Source organism: Bombina bombina, chromosome 9 (genome assembly GCF_027579735.1).
Source record: "Bombina bombina isolate aBomBom1 chromosome 9, aBomBom1.pri, whole genome shotgun sequence".
NCBI classification, from domain to species: domain Eukaryota; kingdom Metazoa; phylum Chordata; class Amphibia; order Anura; family Bombinatoridae; genus Bombina; species Bombina bombina.
Window position 1 is genome coordinate 47,686,335 of NC_069507.1, and position 23,039 is coordinate 47,709,373.

The 23,039-nt window shown below is 37.6% G+C and overlaps 1 protein-coding gene across 1 annotated transcript in view; it reads left to right on the top strand.

The window, feature by feature from the left end:
- CDHR1 (cadherin related family member 1) overlaps positions 1 to 23,039 on the top strand; it is a 75,334-nt gene that overhangs the window by 25,098 nt on the left and 27,197 nt on the right. Inside the window, exons 9-13 of the mRNA XM_053692874.1 lie at positions 6,130 to 6,208; positions 6,699 to 6,799; positions 8,187 to 8,390; positions 11,481 to 11,633; positions 15,976 to 16,140. Coding sequence (XP_053548849.1) covers positions 6,130 to 6,208; positions 6,699 to 6,799; positions 8,187 to 8,390; positions 11,481 to 11,633; positions 15,976 to 16,140 — 702 coding nt within the window. The remainder of the gene's footprint in view (positions 1 to 6,129; positions 6,209 to 6,698; positions 6,800 to 8,186; positions 8,391 to 11,480; positions 11,634 to 15,975; positions 16,141 to 23,039) is intronic.

Genomic DNA, 23,039 nt, shown 5'->3' on the forward strand with positions numbered 1-23,039 from the left:
TTATCTCTATGTAAAAAAGTAATTTGACCTCAAATTTTCAACAATTCACTAGAGTAGGTGCTCTGTGAGCAGTTATTCTTCAGCCGCTCTTTTTGCTGTCATCCGTATGGTGAAACAAGTAGCCAATCAACATCATTAGTGCTGTCCATTAGACATGATGAAGGCTGTAAGAGAATATTAAAGGCCTGCAATAGTCTAAATTGAAATGTGTGTGAGTGCATTTCTAGTTTTGAATAGAAGAGTTTTTTCAATATATTTATAACAATTGCTTGTATTGAAAGCTGTCACTATTTCAGATGCATATGCACATATGCTGTGTGCACATCAGCAAACGCCACACGTACTAACACAGATTAAGTAATAACTGCATGCCACTGCTGGCTCTGAGCATTTGCACAGGGCATACCCTGCATATGTCTGTATGCTCCTGTAACACTAATAGCTCTTACTAGAATAATTTTTACTAATGCAAATATATTACAAAAATGTTTCTATTCAATACAAATTTCATCTTTGACCATTATGCCCCTTTAAGAATGCCTGGAATTTGCTTAAGGCTGCACTGAGAATTAATTTCAGAAGGCAAAAAGTAGTAGTAAAATATATTGACTTTTTTAAACTACTCTAATTAACGCAAATACATTTTCTTTTGTGAAATAGTTTTACTATGGATAATTAAAGATTTTATATAATATGCTTGAAGGGCTCCATTTATCAAGCTGCGAGAGCAGCTCCGGAGCCCCAGCATTTCAGGCTCGCGCGATCAAGTTATGTAGCAGTCTTTAGATCGCTGCTACTTAAAGGGCCATGATACCCAAATTTTGAAACACTTGAAAGTGATGCAGCATAGCTGCAAAAAGCTGACTAGAAAATATCACCTTAACATCTCTATGTAAAAAAGAAAGATATTTTACCTCAAAATGTCCTAAGTATTCACACCCCTTTGTAAAGGACTTTCAGCATCAAATCAGTATGCCTGTCCCGGGACAGGCAAGGGAGCGAGCTTCATGCACACTCATGTTATTTCCCTATACAGTTTAAGGAAGTTTACTATGAAATCTCATGAGATTTAAGTGAAATCTCATGAGATCACAGTAAAAGAGTTCATGACCTTTTTTTTTTCCTACAGTTGGACAGCAGCTGAAGTATAACTTTTTACACAGCGCTTACTCTGGGGAGCTGAGGAAATTGTGATAGAGATGCTCTGGTGATATTTTCCTGTCAGCTTTTTACAGTTATGCTGCATCAATTTCAAGTGATTTAGCATATGATTATTATGTCCCTTTAACCTCTCTACCCAGATCTGATTGGGATGACTGACACCCCTTGCTCACACACGATTGGCCGCACACGAGTAGGAGGTGTCAATGCCCAAGCAGCGGCTTGTACAGTGTTAAATGCAAGTCTGGGCAGACAAGGTTCATTATAGCAAACCTTATCCACCGCCAAATGATAAATAGAGCCCAAAGTGTTTAATGTCCCTTCTTGCATATTGTAAATTTTAATTTTTTCTTGTGATTATTTTCAATTATTTGTTGTAACGCCTGTGGGGTTTAAAATAGCTCATTGGTCTTACATACTAAAATATTAGCATTGTTGAGTTATAACATCGCTCAAGTTAAATCAACAGTGCTCCTATTTTTGTGCTAATATTACAAGTTGAAAGCAAAAGGTAGCGCTTGAGCAAAAACCTCAGATGCGCTAACATCTGGAGGTCGGATAGCGGGACCATGCTAAATTCCTTACCTAATAGACTTCTAAGGTGCACACTACAAAACTCTGCTCTGGCTTTCACTCGTGCATCAAGGCAAAGGTGTGCTAAGCCAAGTGCGCTAAGAAATGGTTATTTTTATTATATATATATATACTGTATATATATATATATATATATATATATATATATATATATATACATTAAAAATTAAAAAAATTACTGAGTGAAGAACAAAGCTATTTTAAATAGTTTTTTTAAAATTAAAAAGTAGTGTTAACATTATCTTACAGTGATATGGTATATAACAAGGTGTTGGAATGTGAATAGCTCAAATGTGTATATGTTTTTGTTTGGATATGTATCTGTGTATGTACTGTATACATATATATGTGCACACATACATAGTACATACAAAGATATACACAAACCCACACAAACATATACACCTTTTAGCCATTATCTGGTAATTATTTTTAACCGTGGGCTTGTAATACCAGATTTTGTGCTATTTATAGCGCAGACCCGCAATATTGATAGGGCATCCTGAGTTATTAATTGCGCTCCACTTGTATTCTAAGCCTTAGGGGCATATTTATCAGTGTGCGAGCGGACATGATAGGAAGTAGCGTATCATGTCCGCTGCACATCGATAAATGCCAACAGCATACACTGTCGGCATTTATCATTGCACCAGCAGTTCTTGTGAACTGCTGGTGCAATGCCGCCCCCTGCAGATTCGCGGCCAATCGGCCACTAGCAGGGGGGTCAATCAACCTGATCATATTCGATCGGGTTGATTTCTGTCCGCTGCCTCAGAGCAGGCAGACAAGTTATGGAGCAGCGGCCTTTAGAACGCTGCTTCGTAACTTCTGTTTCTGGCGAGCCTTTAGGCATACAGAGCTTGATAAATATGCCCCCTAATGTTTATATATTATAAAGATTTATTAAATGATTTTCTGACTACTCTGATGAAATACGTGTGATAGTCTTTAAATGGTATTAAATTGCAAAGAGAAAGTAATAATACATTTTTTCCTCAGGACATTTAAAGTTATTTTCTTAAATAATAGGGCAGCACATTTTCATATAAAAATCTTATTAAAATGACTCTACTAACGACTAATTAAATCTTTAGATTTTCTGTATAAATTTCCAGTCTGATTATCTGTCTTTCTTGTCAGCCTTTAGCTGCAGCTTTTGACACCTTCAGTGACTCAGGACATAAATTTATCTGTTTCTGGGGCAGAGATATCTCACCTCCAGTTTCTATTTATATATATTTATAATCTCTTTTACATTTTCTGGTACATTTTTCGTTAGTGTCTTAAAGAGATATTGACAGCTCAGAATAGCAATGCAGAAAAATAGTTACAGGGACGTAGAATAGAAAATTACATTGTCCTGATTCATATAGGGGCCAAATTATCAAAGTCTGGTGGACATGATATGCTGTAGCTTATCATGTCCGCCAGACATCGCTGAATGCAGACAACATACGCTGTCGGCATTCAGCATTGCACAAGCAGTTCTAGTGAACTGCTTGTGCAATGCAGCCCCCTGCAGATTCGCGGCCAATCGGCCACTAGCATGGGGTGTCAATCAACCCAATCATATTCAATCGGGTTAATTGCTGTACGCCGCTCAGAGGCGGCGGATCCAGTTAAGGAACAGCGGTCTTCAGGCTCACCGGAAACAGAAGTTATGAGAAGTCATAGCCTGTCCTCTTGCTCTGAGGCGGCGGACAGAAATCAACCCGATCGAATATGATCGGGTTGATTCACACCCCCTGCTAGTTGCGATTGGCCGCAAATCTGCAGGGGGAGGCATTGCACCAGCAGTTCACAAGAACTGATGGTGCATTGATAAATACAGAGAGCGTATGCTGTCAGCATTTATCGGTGTGCAGCAGACATGATCCGTTATATAGGATCATGTCCGCTCGCACCATAGTAAATAGGCCCCGTAGGGTTAACATAGGGGCTTAGTTCTGAGGCACCAGATGTTACTCAGTGCCCACTCCAAAAGAATTTGAGCCCACTAACAATCAGGTATATTACAAGAGGGTATTTAACGAACGCAACAAAAGTTGCGTTATTTCACCCTCCATAGCGCTGCCATTACAAGTTTTCAAACAGCTTGTGCGTGCGATATGGTTGCGTTGAGCTCCATACCGCACAAAATACAAGCGCTGTTTTGACGTGCTCATGCACGCTTTCCCCATAGACATCAATGAGGAGAGCGTGTTCGAAAAAAAACCTAACACCTGCGATCGCGGAATGAAAAGCTCCATAACGCAGCCCCATTGATGCCTATGGGGAAAAAAAAGTAACGTTTAAACACCCTAACATAAAAACCACGTCTAAACAATCCTAATCTGCGGCCCCGACATCGCCGACACCTACATAAAGTAATTAACCCCTTATCTGCTGCTCCCAACATCACCGCCACTATGAACATTTTTTAACCCCTATTCCACCGCTCCCAGACACCGCCGCCACTATAATAAACCTAATAACCCCTAAACCACTAGCCCCCATAACGAAATATACTAAATTAAACTATTAACCCCTAAACCGAAAGCCTCCACATCACAATAAACTAATTTAAAATAGTAACCCCTAAACCTAACGCCCCCCCTAACTTTATATTAAAATTACAATTTCCCTATCTTTTATTATAGGGAAATAATTAAAACTTTCCTGTCAAATTAAAAAAAAATAAGTTTAAATTAACAATTAAACTAATATAACTATTAAACTAAAATTAAACTACCAATTAAAAAAAACTAAAATACACATTAAAAAAATCCTAACACTACTATAAAAATTACAAAGTATCTAATTACAAAAAATAAAAAATACTAAATTACAAAAAATAACAAACACTAAATTACGAAAAATAACCAACGAAATTATCCAAAATAAAAAAGAATTACACCTAATCTAATAGCCCTATAAAAATAAAAAAAAGCCCACGGAAAAAAAAAAAAAAAACCCCTAGCCTACAATAAACTACCAATAGCCCTTAAAAGGGCCTTTTGTTAGGCATTGCCCCAAAGAAATCATCTCTTTTACTTGTAAAATAAAAACACAAAGACCCCCCAACAGTAAAACCCACCGGCCAACCAACCCTCCAAAATAAGAAACCTAACTCTAACAAAAACCTAAGCTACCCATTGCCTTCAAAAGGGCATTTGTATGGGAATTGCCCTTGAAAGGGCGTTCAGCTCTTTTGCTTGCCCTGAAAAGGGCAAGCAAACCCAAACCCTAAACTAAAAAAAAAAACACTCAAAAAGGTTTAAAAAATCCTAACACTAACACCCGAAGATCCACTTACAGTTCCTAAAGTCAGGGACATCCAGGCGGCAAGAGGTCTTCATCCAAGCGGCGAGGTCTTCATCCATCCAGACGGCGTCTTCTATCTTCATCCAGAAGGCATCTTCTATCGTTATCCTGGCGGCGCGGAGCGGGTCCATCCTGAAGACATCCGGCGCGGAGCATCCTCTTTATACGGTCGCCACCGTATACTGAATCTTCAATGCAAGGGAGCCTTTTCAAAATGGCATCCCTTGCATTCCTATTGGCTGATTTGATTTTGAAAAATCAAATCAGCCAATAGGGTGAGAGCTAGTGAAATCCTATTGGCTAATCAAAACAGCCAATAGGATGAGAGCTTCTGAAATTCTATTCACTGATTTGAACAAAAAGGGTAAAAAAATGAAATACTGCAATCTTCTCCAAACTAGTGTTACTATGAAATGGAAGTAAAAGAGACAGTTGGAGGCTGTAGTACAATCTGAGCTTTCAAACTAAATATTTAATTTTTTACCTTTTAAAACTAATGAGGTTTTTTAAATCCAGAGGAGTACTGGCATTTCATGGAACTGTGGTTTGGTGTTGCCAAGCACCCTGGTGCATATGTTTTTGTGTTTTGAGAGATTGGGGCCAATTTTCAATGTCTGGCGGACATGATACATTGTAGCGTATCATGTCCGCCAGACATCGCTGAATGCCGACAGCATATGCTGATGGCATTTAACATTGCACAAGCAGTTCTGGTGAAATTCTTGTGCAATCCCACCCCCTGCAGATTCGCTGCCAATGAGCCACTAGCAGGGGGTGTCAATCAACCCGATTGTATGCAATTAGGCGGATTGATGTCCGCAGCCTCAGAGGCAGCGGAGGAGCTTCTTAACTCCTGTTTCCAGTGATCCTGATGGCTTGTGGGGAAACCGGGGTATGTGGCTCCATTCGGGGCATGATAAATGGATCTATATATATATATATATATATATATATATATAAAGCAGAGCTTATTCCATGACTATTGGGATTCCATCACTCTACATTGTATATTTGTGCCATGTCTGGCTTTACAATATTCCTATTGATTTTATTATTTGGCGTTTCATTCAGGGATCTGAAATAATTACAGTGACAGCTTATGATGGAGACAGAGGAAACCCCAATGCTGTATATTACACCCTTCTGGATGGTAAGTTTACATTAATACTATAATAATACTTATCTATCATTTGTGTTGGTCTGTTGAAAAGCAACAAGGTCAAATCAGACTTCAGCAATATCCACTATCATATAAAGCACACTTTCATGACCTAATATTCATCTAGAACAGCCACTCTGAAGATGATATGGAAATAACTCATGGGAGTGAGCATAGGAGGGCAGTGCCGGGTGTTGGAGAAAGGATTAATGTTAATTTTGTTGATTTGATATAGAACAAGGTGGAAGTTGTCTAACGGGTAAGTAGTAAACATAATCATAAACATCCTTTTTAGCTCTCTTTATATTTGTTAATAAATTCTATTTATTAAACATTATTTAAAAAGCTCATAAACATCATTCTCAGTTTGTTAGATTCCATCACTCAGTTGGGGTTCTAGTAGATGTTTTCACATTCCTGCTAACATTAGGTATGGAAACTGTGGTTACCAAGTAATATGGCAATTATTCTATATATGCAGGAGGCAGTGGTGCTTTTGCTATCAACAATGACACAGGAGATGTAACAGTTATAAAGAATCCCAATGAACTGAAGAAGGAAGTTTATGAATTAAAAATCAAGGTATGGCTCCCTAATATACATTGCTTTACTGATTATTCAACTGGATTCATTATAAAGATCAATAGTATATGATACGTTTCATGATTTTAAGAAATATACTTAGCAAGTACCACAAATCAACTTTGATACCTGAATACTTGTAGCATTGAATTTCCTAAATATCTTTAATAAAGTAAAAAGCATAAATCAATAAATAAGGTATGGGCAGATGTATGTTTTTTTACATTAAAATGGTAAAACATATGTTTCTTTTGACATTCGTTCTTATTATGTCTAGAGAATCTTAATATTGTTTATCAAAACACATTTTATGATACAGTAGAAATTTATTTGCATACACTGTGAACTTGCACGTGCTCAGTAGGTACTGGCGCCTCAGAAAGTGTGCATATAAAAAAATATATAATTATTTTTTAAATTGTGTGCTCTATCTGAATCATGGAAGAATAATTTTGAGTTTTGATTATCAAGTTCTTTAAAGTATTGAGCACAGTGGTGGTTCTATAGTGCATGGGGTGCAAATGCACTCCAGTCTTTTACTTTGCACCCCTATTGGGCTGGTTGGACTTAAAGGGACATTCCAGCCAAAACTGGAATCCACAAGGGTGCAATTCAGTTTTGAATAGAAGCATTTTTGTAATATACATGTATTAGCAAAAATGCTTCTAACAAAAGCTATAGCTGTTTCAAATGTGTATTTAAGTATGCACCGTGCACCAGCATTTGAAACACAGCACTATCTTAGAGAGCTTAAGGTGCTTGTATCATCTGGTAATTACTCAATTTGTTAACTGCTGACTTGTTACAAGCCACACTGGCACTCTGAGCAGCTACAATATTTAAAATGATGGTGCGCTAAGAATATACAACTATCCTTCACATGCACATGCAGAGTAAATTGTTAACACAAAAATAGTGATAACTTTTACAAGAAGCATTTTTGACAATACATGTATATTGCAAACATGTTTCTATTCAACAATGTAATTCATCTATGTGCATTTTAATTTTGACCAGAATATCCCTTTAAGAGGAGGTTTTAAATTGCCTCTCCCTGCTGCTGTCATTTTACATCTAGCCACACCCCAGTCCACCTAGCCACCCCCAGACCATCTACCTATGCCCTACATTGCCCCTCTTCACCCATGATATAACCTGGTCCTTACCCCCCCCCCCTGAACCAACTATGTTATACTCTTAGTCCTAAGCTTTCTACCTCCTGCTCAAAGTTTTGAAAGAAAGAAAGGTTTTATCCCCCCCCCCCCCACTTCTGCAACTGCCATTGATTGAACACCCATCTCTAGGATAAAAAGTTAATATGAGCTGAATAACAATCATTCTTAGTTTTTTCTTACTTTTGAGTCCAGTGTATTTACTTTTTGGACAGGTGTCAGAAGTGTCTCCAGAAGGGAATGTGGTTGCTCACGTATTCACAGTGGTTACTGTCAGAGTGGTTGACCTCAACAACCACCCACCAACTTTTTATGGAGAAAATGGACCTCAGAACCAATTTGAACTTACAATGTACGAGCACCCACCAGAGGGGGAGATACTAAGAGGACTTAAAATTACTGTCAATGATTCTGATCAGGTTGGTAGACCTCAGTTATTAAACTAAGCAAGATGTATATATTTCTATGTAAATATATTTAGATGCAGGGCCGTCTTTAATATTGATTGGACCCTGGGCAAAAATTTTCTTGGGCCCCCCCTCACCCCATGCAATTTCGCTCTCCACCCCAACATCCCAAAAAACAACTAAATCAATTTTTTTTTATTATTAGCCTAGCGGTGGATCATCCACTGCTGGGCTAATCATTTAAAAAAAAAATGCAATATGTGAAACTGGACCTAAGCAGTACTAATAAGTAAATAAATATATAAATTCCTCCACTGTGGATTCATTTAATATTCTTTTGAATGTGATTCTGGTGTGAGGTTAGCTGGTTAAAGAGATTTAGGGCAGCCAACAGGAGCAAAGCAAGGTAAAGGAGGAAGCATGGAGGTGCAGACAAATATAAGTTTACTGACTGGAACAGCAGAACTACTATGGGAAGCTGTAAAATCTGAGACAGAGAAAAAATAAAAACTATAAAAATAAACTTTACATTAATGTGTGAAGTATCAGCATGACGCTATACATCAGCCACACCAGCACATGTCTCTTCTTTGCTAGGAACAAGTTCCCTCTCACCCTGAACTAGACAATGCTGCATGGGGAGGGGCGTGTGTGCTCTCACTTATTCTTCCCACTGACACCTTTCTACAAAGCACTATTCCCCTAACAAACTTCAGTTAGTTTATCTTAGGGCCACAGCAGAAAGAGCAGGGCTAAGGGGACCAGTAGACTGGATGCTGTCTGTCCAAGGCTGCATGGATACAGTGTGAGATGAGTCACACAGCCTCAAGACTGAAGAGAGCAGTGTATGCAGCTGCACAGATGCTCAAATCCTCATGTGCCTGCCGCTCCAGCTTTCTGCTGCATGTGCCTACAGTTAGCCCTACCCAGAAACAATCCCCACCACCAGAGCAGTTACCTGGTAACAGTGGTAACCCCAGTAGGACCTTTTCTGATGCAGTGGGAAATGGCTGGATGCCGAGTTAGGGCTTTGCATTCAGTGCTGCACAGTGCACATCTAAAACAGCACATGGCACTAGCTTGGCATGTCAGATGACACCGGCACGGTCTGGCACAGTTTTTAAAAAAAATATAAGCAGAGTACTTTGAACTGTGACAGTATTAGGACTGAATGTGTGTGTTCCCCATGTCACATCAGCAGTCTGGTATGAACCATAAAAAAAAAAAAAAATTTTTTTTTTTTTTTTTAAGGACTATTGGGCCCCTCAACAGAGACTGGGCCCAGGGCAGCTGCCCCTTTTGCCCTGTGTTAAAGACTGTCCTGTTTAGATGGTGTTTTGAAGTGTTAAAATCATCTTACTAGTGGTTGTCTAAAAATAATTATAAGGGCAATTGGTAAGGAGTGTTTATATAAATCAAAAGTTTGTAATTACATACTATATAATTCTGCTACTTGTCATATAGAGTTATATACTTTTTTACATAACTTTAATAAACAGTATCCAACCTATGTATAAAAGAGTGGCAAAAATTGCAAATATTAAAGGGACAGTCAACACCCGACACAACCAGATTCCATATGTCTGTAACGCAAATGAAGATCCACCTGCACCGGCTCCCTTCTCTATTACCTCTATCCTTGTCCTAGGAATCCTTCCAAAGACATACGTTAATGTAGTCAAAATATGGCCGCCAAACTCCCCCCACGGTTACGTACTAACCTTCTCTTTCAATCCATCCTCCAATCAGAATGGAATCCTCAGTCAGAAACTTTCAACTTGTTCACAGCGTTTTGCGCATGCACAATTCAATAGGAACCAAAAAAGTGGAACTTTATTCTCCCCAATAGTTTCCCACGTATTATATTTTTAACAGTACCGTATTACTTAACACCGATCTAATTAATTGGATGTTTCAAGTCCGATTGCTGGTTTACAAATGCGCATGCGCAATGACATATGCTCAATGACATGTCATCAATTCCTTCATGAACGAGCGTGATTTGGAAGTGAGATGGGGAAGAAGGAGGAGGGGGAGGAGATTGTCGGCCATATTTCGACTAGAGTAACGTATGTATTTGGAAGGAATCATAGGACAAGGAAAGAGGTAATAGAGAAGGGAGCCGGTGCAGGCGGATCTTCATTTGTGTTACAAACATATGGAATCCGGTTGTGTCGGGTGTTGACTGTCCCTTTAAATACAAAGTTTTGTATACCTAATAAGTATAACACAATAATTACTTATAAAAAAAGTATATACCACCAGTATGATATAATCAGGCAGTGAACCTATCAGGCAAGCCAGAAGGAGAGAATGACTGAGCATAGCTGTTTTAAAATGGACATTTAAAATATTTTTATATATGCATTTTATCTATATTCAGAAATAGGTACTTCACTGTATTGTGAAGGTACTGTATACAAAATAAATGGTGTAAAACCATTTTGAAAATCAAGATTAGATTAGGATATTAGTTATAAAAATAATTTCTGGTGGAATAAATTTCTCTGGTTTCTTTTGCTTTGGCCAAAGAGATCTGTGTTCTGATCTAAACAAGCACTATGTATTATTTTGCAAGGTAATATAAATCCCTTCTATTCTTAAAATGAAGGTGCTCTGGTCTCCCCACCCTCAAAATGCTTGTGAGGCTCCACCCACCAGTTCCCTTTAAAGTTTTCCTGGAAACCTTTTAAAGGAAAATTGTACACTTACATGTCTATCATAGCTTGGAAAGAGCATCTTTTGAACATATTGAAACTGAAAAAATGTGAAGTTGTACTAGCAGGTCTAGCAGTTGTACTTTCTATTTAATGTTCAGTGGTTTATAGGTACGTCCCGCTAATGCTCATTGGTTGAGAAGTACTTCCTGCAAGAGCTAATTGGTTGAGAGGTACTTCCTGCAAGTGCTCATTGGTTGAGAGGTACTTCAAGTTAATGTTTATTGTCTGATACAGAGCTATTATTTTCCCTCTTTCTTTTATGGCTATTCACCCTTCAATTTATATAGCATTTATTTTAAAGGTTAATTTAAAATATGTCAAATCTGTATGCACCTATATTTTAAAAAAATAATAATAATACTTGCATCTATTTTTTTCACAGGGGGCAAATGCTAAATTTAACCTGCGTTTGGTTGGAACTGCTGGTATTTTTCGTGTGGTGCCGCAAACTGTTTTAAACGAGGCTCAGGTGACAATAATAGTAGAAAATTCTGCCGGAATTGACTACGAGAAATTCCATTTCCTTACTTTTAAGGTAATTTCCTTTTAATATCTCCTACATAAAAAATTAATATTTGGATGATTGAAAGGAAAGTAAATGCATGGAGGTCCATTTATCAAGCTCCTGATGGAGCTTAAGGACCCGTGTTTCTGGCGAGTCTTCAGACTCGCCAGAAACAGCAGTTGTGAAGCAGCGGTCTAAAGACCGCTGCTCCATAACGCTGTCCGCCTGCTCTGAGCAGGTGGACAGAGATCGCCGTAATTCAACCCGATTCAGTACAATCGAGTTGATTGACACCCCCCTGCTGGCGGCTGATTGGCCGCGAGTCTGCAGGGAGTGGCGTTGCACCAGCAGCTCACAAGAGCTGCTGGTGCAATGCTGAATATGGAGAGCGTATTGCTCTCCGCATTCAGCGAGGTCTGTCGGACCTGATCCGCACTGTTGGATCAGGTCCAACATACCTTTGATAAATATCCCCCAATGTATATGTTTTCAAGCTCTTTACCTTTTCTATAAGAACTGTTTGATAATATTTTAACAAATTAAATGGACTCACATTCACATTGTCCTCCATTTTTAAAAGTACATGTGGACAGAGTTCCCAATTTGGCAACCTGTCAGCCTGTGATCTTGACTAGTGGGCAGTATTGTGCTGCCCACATTGATCATTGCATGAACAGCATTGTATTTTTTTGTGTAATGCTATTTGTATTGAAATAATAAAACTTATGTCTAATGGAGACAAAGGGACCAATTTACCAAAGTGCGAGCGGACATGATACGCTGTCAGCATTTATCATTGCACAAGCAGTTCTAGTGAACTGCTTGTGCAATGCCGCCCTCTGCAGATTCACGGCCAATTGGCTGCTAGCAAGGGGTGTCAATCAGCCCGATCGTATAGGATTGTGCTGATTGATGTCTGCGGCCTCAGAGGCAGCGGACAAGTTATGGAGCAGCGGCCTTTAGACCTCTGCTTCATAACGGCTGTTTCCGATGAGTCTGAAGGCTCGTGCAGAAGCTTGATAATTTGGCCCCAAAGAGTGTGCATGTGATTACAGTACTCTTTTTGTAAAAATAGAAAGGATTAATGCAGCAAATCATAGGCTCTAACATCAGTTGGCGCTTACATTAAAGGGACATGAAACCCATTCTTTCATGATTCAGATAGGGCATACAATTTTACACAACTTTTGAATTTAGCTCTATTATGTAATTTGTTTTATACTCTTGGTGTCTATTTATCAAGATCTGTATGGAGCTTGATGCCTCGTGTTTCTGGCGAGCCTTCAGGGTCGCCGGAAACACAAGTTATGAAGCAGCGGTCTAAAGACCGCTGCTCCATAACCTGTCCACCTGCTCTGAGGCGGCGAACAGAAATCATTGTATTCAATCGGGTTGATTGACACCCCCTGCTAGTGGCCAATTAGCAGCGAATCTGCAGGGGGCGGTATTGCACCAGCAGTTCACAAGAACTGTTGGTGCAATGATAAATGCTGTCGGCATTTTTCGATGTGCGGCGGACATGGTTCGCTATAGCAGATCATGTCGTCCGCACAATGATAAATGGACCCCTTGGTATTCTATTTTTAAAAGCATACCTAGGTAGTCTTAGAAGCTAGGATCTAGTTGCTGATTGGCTTCTGCACAAATATGCCTCTTGTCATTGGCTTACCAATGTGTTCAGCTAGCTCTGAGTAGTGCATTGCTTCTCCTTCAATAAAGGATACCAAGAGATTGAAGCAAAATCGATAATGGATGTAAAATGTAAATTTGTTTTAAAATCTATGGTATATGTAAATCATAAAAGAAAAAAAATGTGGGTTTCAGTTCCCTATAAAGAATGTGAACTAATTCGCTTTTCATGATTCATTGAAAAAAATAACTCCATTTTATTTTATTGGTACCATTTGTTGAAACTTTGATAATTTCCATTAGAGCATACTGAGATAGGCTCAGAACTGTGCATGTGTCTTCATACCTGTTTAATCTGTGGATGTCAGTTTACTCATTTCTGACTTTCTACAATGTTGCCAAGGTGTCACAGGAAATGCTAACTTGTTTGTCAATCGTTTTCAGACACTAGCATAGAATAGCAGGAAGCTGTATTTAATAAAATAATGTGTTTTATATTATTACCTCTATCTAGATTACTAAATTATGCCATTCTTGAACATTATGATTTTGAGTTGACTAGTTTAAATCTAAAAGAATAATTTTAAATACATATATTTTTAAGTATATGTTCAATATGTTCAGGGCTATTTGTAGGGTTAGACTTAGGTTTAGTGGTAGGGAAATTTTAGTATTTTAGGGGTTAATAAATTTAATATAGTTGGCGGCGGTATAGGGGGATTAGATTAGGGGTTAATAATTTTAATATAGGTGGCGGTGGTGTAAGGGGGTCAGATTATGGGGTAGTACATATAATATAGGTGGCGGCGGTGTAGGGGGCTCACATTAGGGGTTAATATAGTTTAAATAGGTGGCGGCGGTGTAGGGGGCTCACATTAGGGGTTAATATAGTTTAAATAGGTGGCGGCGGTGTAGGGGGCTCACATTAGGGGTAATATAGTTTAAATAGGTGGCGGCAGTGTAGGGGGCTCACATTAGGGGGTAATAATTTTAATATAGATGGCGGCGGTGTAGGGGGCTCACATTAGGGGTTAATATAGTTTAAATAGGTGGCAGCGGTGTAGGGGGCTCACATTAGGGGTTAATATAGTTTAAATAGGTGGCGGCGGTGTAGGGGGCTCACATTAGGGGGTAATATAGTTAAAATAGGTGGCGGCGGTGTAGGGGGCTCACATTAGGGGGTAATAATTTTAATATAGATGGCGGCGGTGTAGGGGGATCACATTAGGGGGTTAGACATTTAATAACTGGAAGCGGTTAGGCAGGTACTACTGCAAACATCTTTGTAAAAAAGCATTTTATTCAAAATCTTAAAAGAATTTAACAGACATGGCAGCTTGAGAGCAGAACGTCTGACATGTTTCGCACCTCACTGGTGCTTACTCATAGACTGAAATCTGAGTCTCAATCCCACATGTTTATATGCTGAGGCAGCAATTAGATTAACCATCTCAAGCCCACAAACACAAAAAACAGGAATAAAAACAATCTCAAATTGACATTGAAATATAGTTACAAAAGAAATAACAAAATTAGTAACATCTGCAAAATCAAACATTTTACCAATTATATATTACATATTCAAGTATATTCAAGACATTTAATGTAGGTGGCGGCGGGGTCCGGGAGCGGCGGTTTAGGGGTTAAACACTTTATTAGGGATGCGTAGGGGGATCGCGGTTGACATTGCGCATGCGTTAGGTGTTAGGTTTTATTTTGCAGTCAGTTTAGGGAGTTACGGGGCTCCAATACACAGCGTAAGGCTTACTACGCCTGCATTTTGTGGCGAGTTGAAAATGGAGTAAGATTTCTCCATTTTCGCTGCGTAAGTCCTTACGCTGTATATTGGATACCAAACTGCGCTGGTTTGGTATACCTGTCTATAGGCCAAAAAACTACGGCCGAAGGCAGAAATATACGAGCATAACTTCTAGGTTATCCCGTATATAGGATACCAAACCAGCGCAAAATTTGGTGTTGCCGGCTTTTGCGAGCGACGCTGCATATCGGATCGGGCCCCAGATCGGTGCAAACTCACGTTCATGTCGCAGCATCATTTTGGTTAATACCAATATCTTATGTAGTCTGAAAGTAACACATTATTCAACAATCTTATGTCAGTAACTCCTTTAAACATTTTGCTTAGATGAGTCAGTAAATTTCAGATATCAAACAAATAAATGTAGTTAATTTAAGGGGACAGTAAAGTCAAAACTAAACTTTCATGCTTCACATAAGGCATGCAATTTTAAACAACTTTCCCATTTACTTTTATCATCAAATTTGCTTTGTTCCCTTGGTGGTATTTTTGAAAAGCTAAACCTAGCTAGGCTCAAAGTGATTTCTAAATCGTTGTAAACCGCTTCATAGCTCAGAGCATTTTGAAAGTTTTTCACAGTTAGACAGTGTTAGTTCATGTGTGTCATATAGATAACATTGTGCTCACTCCTGTAAAGTTATTTAGGAGTCTTCACTGATTGACTACACTGCATGTCTGTCAAAAGCACTTAGATAAGGAGGCTTTCTGCAGAGGCTTAGATACAAGGTAATCACAGAGGTAAAAAGTATATTAATATAACTGTGTTGGTTATGCAAAAACGGGGAATGGGTAATAAAGGGATTATCTATCTTTTTAAATAAGAAACATTTTGGTGTAGACTGTCCCTTTAAATAATAAACTGTTCAATATTCATATTTATGAATTCTTCAATTAATATTTTCTTCTTTATCATTATCTTTATAGCTTCTTGCCATTGAAGTCAATACTCCTGAAAAATTTAGCTCTACAGCTGATATAACCATTCATCTTTTGGATATTAATGATAATGCTCCAACGTTCCCTTCAGAGTATTACATTGCCAGGATCCCAGAAAACTCTCCAGGTGGTTCCAATGTAGTAGCTGCAACAGTAAGTTCTGAAAAAGAATGTTCTAGTCTATTATGGGAAGTAGCTGTCCCTTAGTAACAGTCTGGAAAACATAGGTCCAGCTGAATTATCATTGTGCGAGCGGACATATTGCGGATCATGTCCGTTGCACATTGATAAATGCCGACAGCGTATCAATGCACAAGCAGTTCTTGTGAACTGCTGGTGCAATATACCCCCTGCAGATTTGCGGCCAAGCAGCCGCTAGCATGGGGTGTCAATCAACCCGATCATATTCGATTGGGTTGATTTCTGCCGATGTCTGTCCGCCACCTCAGAGCAGGCAGGCAGGTTATGGAGCAGCGGTCTTAAGACTGCTGCTTCATAACTTGTTTTTCCAGCGAGCCTGAAGGCTCTCCAGAAACACGGGGCATCAAGCTTCATACGGAGCTTGATAAATCGGCCCCAAAGTTTGTGAAGTAGCTGTTCATTTTATACCCATGTATGCTGTAACTTTCAATTTCAGTACCAGTCTGGGCGGTAGCTGTCTATGGCCTAGATTACAAATGGACCGTAAAAATTGTATCACTAGAGCACAATCCATAAAGCATCCGTTTTTACTTCCATACTAAAGTAAAATGAGAGAAAGCCTAGAGTGCGCTAACATACACATACATATGTACTCACATATACACACACATACGCATACATATGTACACACACATATACATACATACATACATACATACATTTGTAGTCACACATACATATGTACACACATACATTTGTACTCACACATACACATATACACACATACATATGTACACACATACATTTGTACTCACACATACACATATACACACATACACATATACACACATACATATGTACACACATACATTTGTACTCACACATAAATACACATACATATGTACACACATACACATATATACACATACATATGTACACACACATGCACACACACATTTGTACTCACACATATACATGTACACACACATATACACACATACACATACATATGTACACACATACACATATACACACATACATATGTACACACATACATTTGTACTCACACATAAATACACATACATATGTACTCACATATACACACACATACGCATACATATGTACACACACATATACATACATACATACATACATACATTTGTAGTCACACATACATATGTACACACATACATATGTGCACACATACATTTGTACTCACACATACACATATACACACATACATATGTACACACATACATTTGTACTCACACATAAATACACATACATATGTACACACATACACATATACACACATACATATGTACACACATACATTTGTACTCACACATAAATACACATACATATGTACACACATACACATATACACACATACATATGTACACACATACATTTGTACTCACACATAAATACACATACATATGTACACACATACACATATATACACATACATATGTACACACACATGCACACACACATTTGTACTCACACATACACATACATATGTATGTACATACACATATACACACATGCATATGTACACACACATATACATGTACACACACATATACACACATACATACATTTGTACTCACACATACATACACATACATATGTACACACACATATACACATACATATGTACTCACTCAACCCCTGCACATGCATACACATACATATGTACACACATATACACACACATACCTATGTAGACACATACACATATATACACATGCATATGTACTCACACATACACACACATACACATATATACACATACATATGTACTCACACATACATATGTACACACATATACACATACATATGTACACACACATACCTATGTAGACACACACACATATATACACACACATACACATATATACACATACATATGTACTCACACATACATATGTACACACATATACACATACATATGTACACACACATACCTATGTAGACACACACACATATATACACACACATACATATGTACACACACATACATACATACAGGCCCATTTATCAAGCTCCGTATGGAGCTTGAAGGGCCGTGTTTCTGGCGAGTTTTCAGACTCGCCAGAAACACAACTTATGAAGCAGCGGTCTAAAGACCGCTGTTCCATAACCCTGTCCGCCTGCTCTTAGCAGGTGGACAGGAATCGCCGGAAATCAACCCGATCGAATACGATCGGGTTGATTGACACCTCCCTGCTGCTGGCGAGTCAGCAGGGGGCGGCGTTGCACCAGCAGCTCTTGTGAGCTGCTGGTGCAATGTTAAATGCGGAGAGCGTATTGCTCTCCGCATTTAGCGAGGTCTTGCGGACCTGATCCACAGTGTCGGATCAGGTCCGCAAGACCTTTGATAAATTGGGGCCATAGACATACATATGTACTCACACATATACACATATATAAACCAAAATTCATTAAAATTATGGGGGGAGATAAAATACTGAAATTAAAATCTTCCATGTCTCAAAATTAAATCAATGTAAATATTTGCATAGGAAATTAACCTGGTTTCTGGTTTGCTGTCATAATCCTGTTTAAAAGGATCACTGTGTCAAAACAGTATTTTTGAAGCAAAAAGAACTGAGAATTTGCATATCTAATTTGCATATCTTACCCACAATTCTCTTGTGCATTGGAAACACTGTATATTAAGAATTTCTGGGGGAAAGCAAGCGGTAATACTTGCCCAGATGTACTAATTTCCTATGCAAATATTTACATTGATTTAATTTTGAGACATGGAGGATTTTAATTTCAGTTTTTATCTCCCCCCATAATTTTAATGAATTTTGGTTTAACCATGAAAATAGCTTTTCCAATGCAGCAACCAGAAATCTATCTCCTACTGATGAGTTCTAAAAAGAACAAAACAGGCTTTCCTAGTGAATGATTTCTGGTTTGCTGTCATAATCCTGTTTAAAAGGATCGCTGTGTCAAAACAGTATTTTTGAAGCAAAAAAACTGAGAATTTGCATACCTAATTTGCATATCTTACCCACTATTCTTTTGTGCATTGGAAACACTGTATAGTAAGAATTTCTGGGGAAAAGCAAGCGGGGATACTTGCCTAGATGTACTAATTTTCTATGCAAATATTTACATTGATTTAATTTTGAGACATGGAGGATTTTAATTTCAGTTTTTTATCTCCCCCCATAATTTTAATGAATTTTGGTTTAACCATGAAAATAGTTTTTCCAATGCAGCAACCAGAAATCTATCTCCTACTGATGAGTTCTAAAAAGAACAAAACAGGCTTTCCTAGTGAATGATTTCTGGTTTGCTGTCATAATCCTGTTTAAAAGGATCGCTGTGTCAAAACAGTATTTTTGAAGCAAAAAAACTGAGAATTTGCATACCTAATTTGCATATCTTACCCACTATTCTTTTGTGCATTGGAAATACTGTATAGTAAGAATTTCTGGGGAAAAGCAAGCGGGGATACTTGCCTAGATGTACTAATTTTCTATGCAAATATTTACATTGATTTAATTTACACATATGTACTCACACATACATATGTACTCACACATAAATATGTACTCACACATACATATGTACTCACACATAAATATGTACTCACACATACATATGTACTCACACATACATATGTACTCACACATAAATATGTACTCACACATACATATGTACTCATACATAGATATGTAGTCACAAATACATACACATTCATATGTACACACACATACACATAAATAGACATACATATGTACTCACACATACACATATATACATATGTACTCACACATACACATATATACATATGTACTCACACATACACATATATACATATGTACTCACACATACACATATATACACATACATATGAACCTTTCCATTATCCTAGAATCAACTGTTCTGCATTCATTCATTTTTGCACCAATAAATCATTGTACAGCCCATCTTTACAATGTTGGGCATTTTGTAGCTAATTTGCATATACTCACCCACAGTTCTCTGCTCTAGCGGAAAACACTGTCAATTCAGGTTTTCTGTGAAAGGATATGCAGATGGGCTATACAATGATATACAGGCATACCTCAGATTAGTCTGACATACCTCAGAGTAGGGATGGGCGAATGTGTAAATTTCCGAATTCGCATGTTAGAACGAATGTTCTTACCAAAATTCGATTTATAAATCCGGATGTTGATAAGAACGAATATTCTTAAAAATTCTATAATCGAATGCTATTTACAGTTTTCGAATGTCACTTTTGAATTCGAATGTTTATAATTATATCGAATGTCCACATTCGAAATTTCTAATTTAACATTCTATTTAACAAATACTATTCAGAAGTTCAATAGTTCATGTGGTAGGGAGGGAATCTAGTAAACTGATACATAATAGATACAAATATATAATTTTAAATGTTTCTATATAGAATATTGCATAATTCGAATATTACATTTAAAGAAAGCATTAGAAATACTATTACAAACGTATAAATTCAAAAAAATTTAATTCGAATATTGCATAATTCGAATATTACATTTAAAGAAAGCATTAGAAATACTATTACAAATATAAATTCAAATTTTTCGAAACTAATATTTTCGAATGTAATCGTAAAATTCGAAACCGAACATTCGAAAATCGAATGTTAGAATGTTATGTAAACATTCGAAATTTGATTCGAACGAACGAATGTGTTAAAATTCGTTTCATTTTTCGAATGTTGCGAAACATTCGCCCATCCCTACCTCAGAGATATTGCGGGTACGGTTCCAGACCACCGCAATAAAGTGAATCTGAGCCTTCAGCAAGTCATAATCTTGTGTGTGTGTGTATATATATATATATATATATATATGTGTGTGTGTGTGTGTGTGTGTAGACGTGTATTTATGTGTTTATATGTGTTTATATGTTGGAAAAGTTGCGCTGATAGACTTGCTTGATGCAGAGTTGCCACAAACCATCAATTTGTAAAATACATAATATCTGCAAAGCGCAATAAAATGAGTTACACCTGTATAGTGTGTCAATATACTCACAATAGGGGAGTTTTTTACTCATCTTTTTTACTCACCATAAAACACATACACATATACACACATACATATGTATACACACATACATATGTACACACACATACACATGTACACACACACATATACACACATACATATGTACGCACATACATACACACACATACATTTGTACTGACACATACATATGTACACACACATATACACATACATATGTACACACACATACATATGTACACACACACACATATATACACATACATATGTACTCAAACAACCCCGGCACATGCATACACATACATATGTACTCACACAACCCCTGTACATGCATACACATACATATGTACTCACACATACATATGTACACACACATACATATGTACACACATACACATATATACACATACATATGTACTCACACATACATATGTACACACACATACATATGTACACACATATATACATACATATGTACTCACACATACACACACATACATATGTACACACACATACACATACATAGACATAGACATACATATGTACTCACACAGAGATATGTACTCACACATAGATATGTACACACATACACATATATACACATACATATGTACTCACACAACCACTGCACATGCATACAGATACATATGTACTCACACATACATATGTACACACACATACATATGTACACAGATACACATATATACACATACATATGTACTCACACATACACATGTACACACACATACACATACATAGACATACATATGTACTCACACATACATGCATATGTACTCACACATAGATATGTACTCACACATACATACAAATGCATACACATACATATGTACACACATATACATAAATATGTACACACACATACACATAAATAGACATACATATGTACTCACACATACACATATATACATATGTACTCACACATACACATATATACATATGTACTCACACATACACATATATACATATGTACTCACACATACACATATATACACATACATATGAACCTTTCCATTATCCTAGAAACAACTGTTCTGCATTCATTCATTTTTACACCAATAAATCATTGTACAGCCCATCTTTACAATGTTGGGCATTTTGTAGCTAATTTGCATATACTCACCCACAGTCCTCTGCTCTAGCGGAAAAACACTGGCAATTCAGGTTTTCTGTGAAAGGCTATGCAGATGGGCTATACAATGATATACAGGCATACCTGAGATTAGTCTGACATACCTCAGAGATATTGCGGGTACGGTTCCAGACCACCGCAATAAAGCAAATCTGAGCCTTCAGCAAGTCATAAGCTTGTGTGTGTGTGTGTGTGTATATATGTGTGTGTATGTAGACGTGTATTTATGTGTTTATATGTTGGAAAAGTGGTGCTCATAGACTTGCTCGATGCAGAGTTGCCACAAACCATCAATTTGTAAAATACACATTATCTGCAAAGCGCAATAAAATGAGTTACACCAGTATAGTGTGTCAATATACTCACACTAGGGGAGTTTTTTACTCACCATAACTTAAATTGAGACTGATTTTTTTATGGATTTGTCTAAATAATACAGTGTCTTCCTGGTGCACATTATTATTTGTTATCAGATCTCCAGATTCTCCACTGATAAACATAAGAATTAATTTCCGTACCTGCTTTTCAACTCGAATATCATTTCTGTTCTCTGAGTTAGTTCTGTGTCCCCAAAGGACAATAGTCATCTTTATTCCAAACAATAATTATTTAAGCTACAAGGAGCTGCAGGCAATGTTTTTACAAGAGATTAGTGAATCCACAGCCTGATCCTCAAAGCAGAAGGCAATAATCCTTTTAGAGCCGAGTCTGGAGCCTTG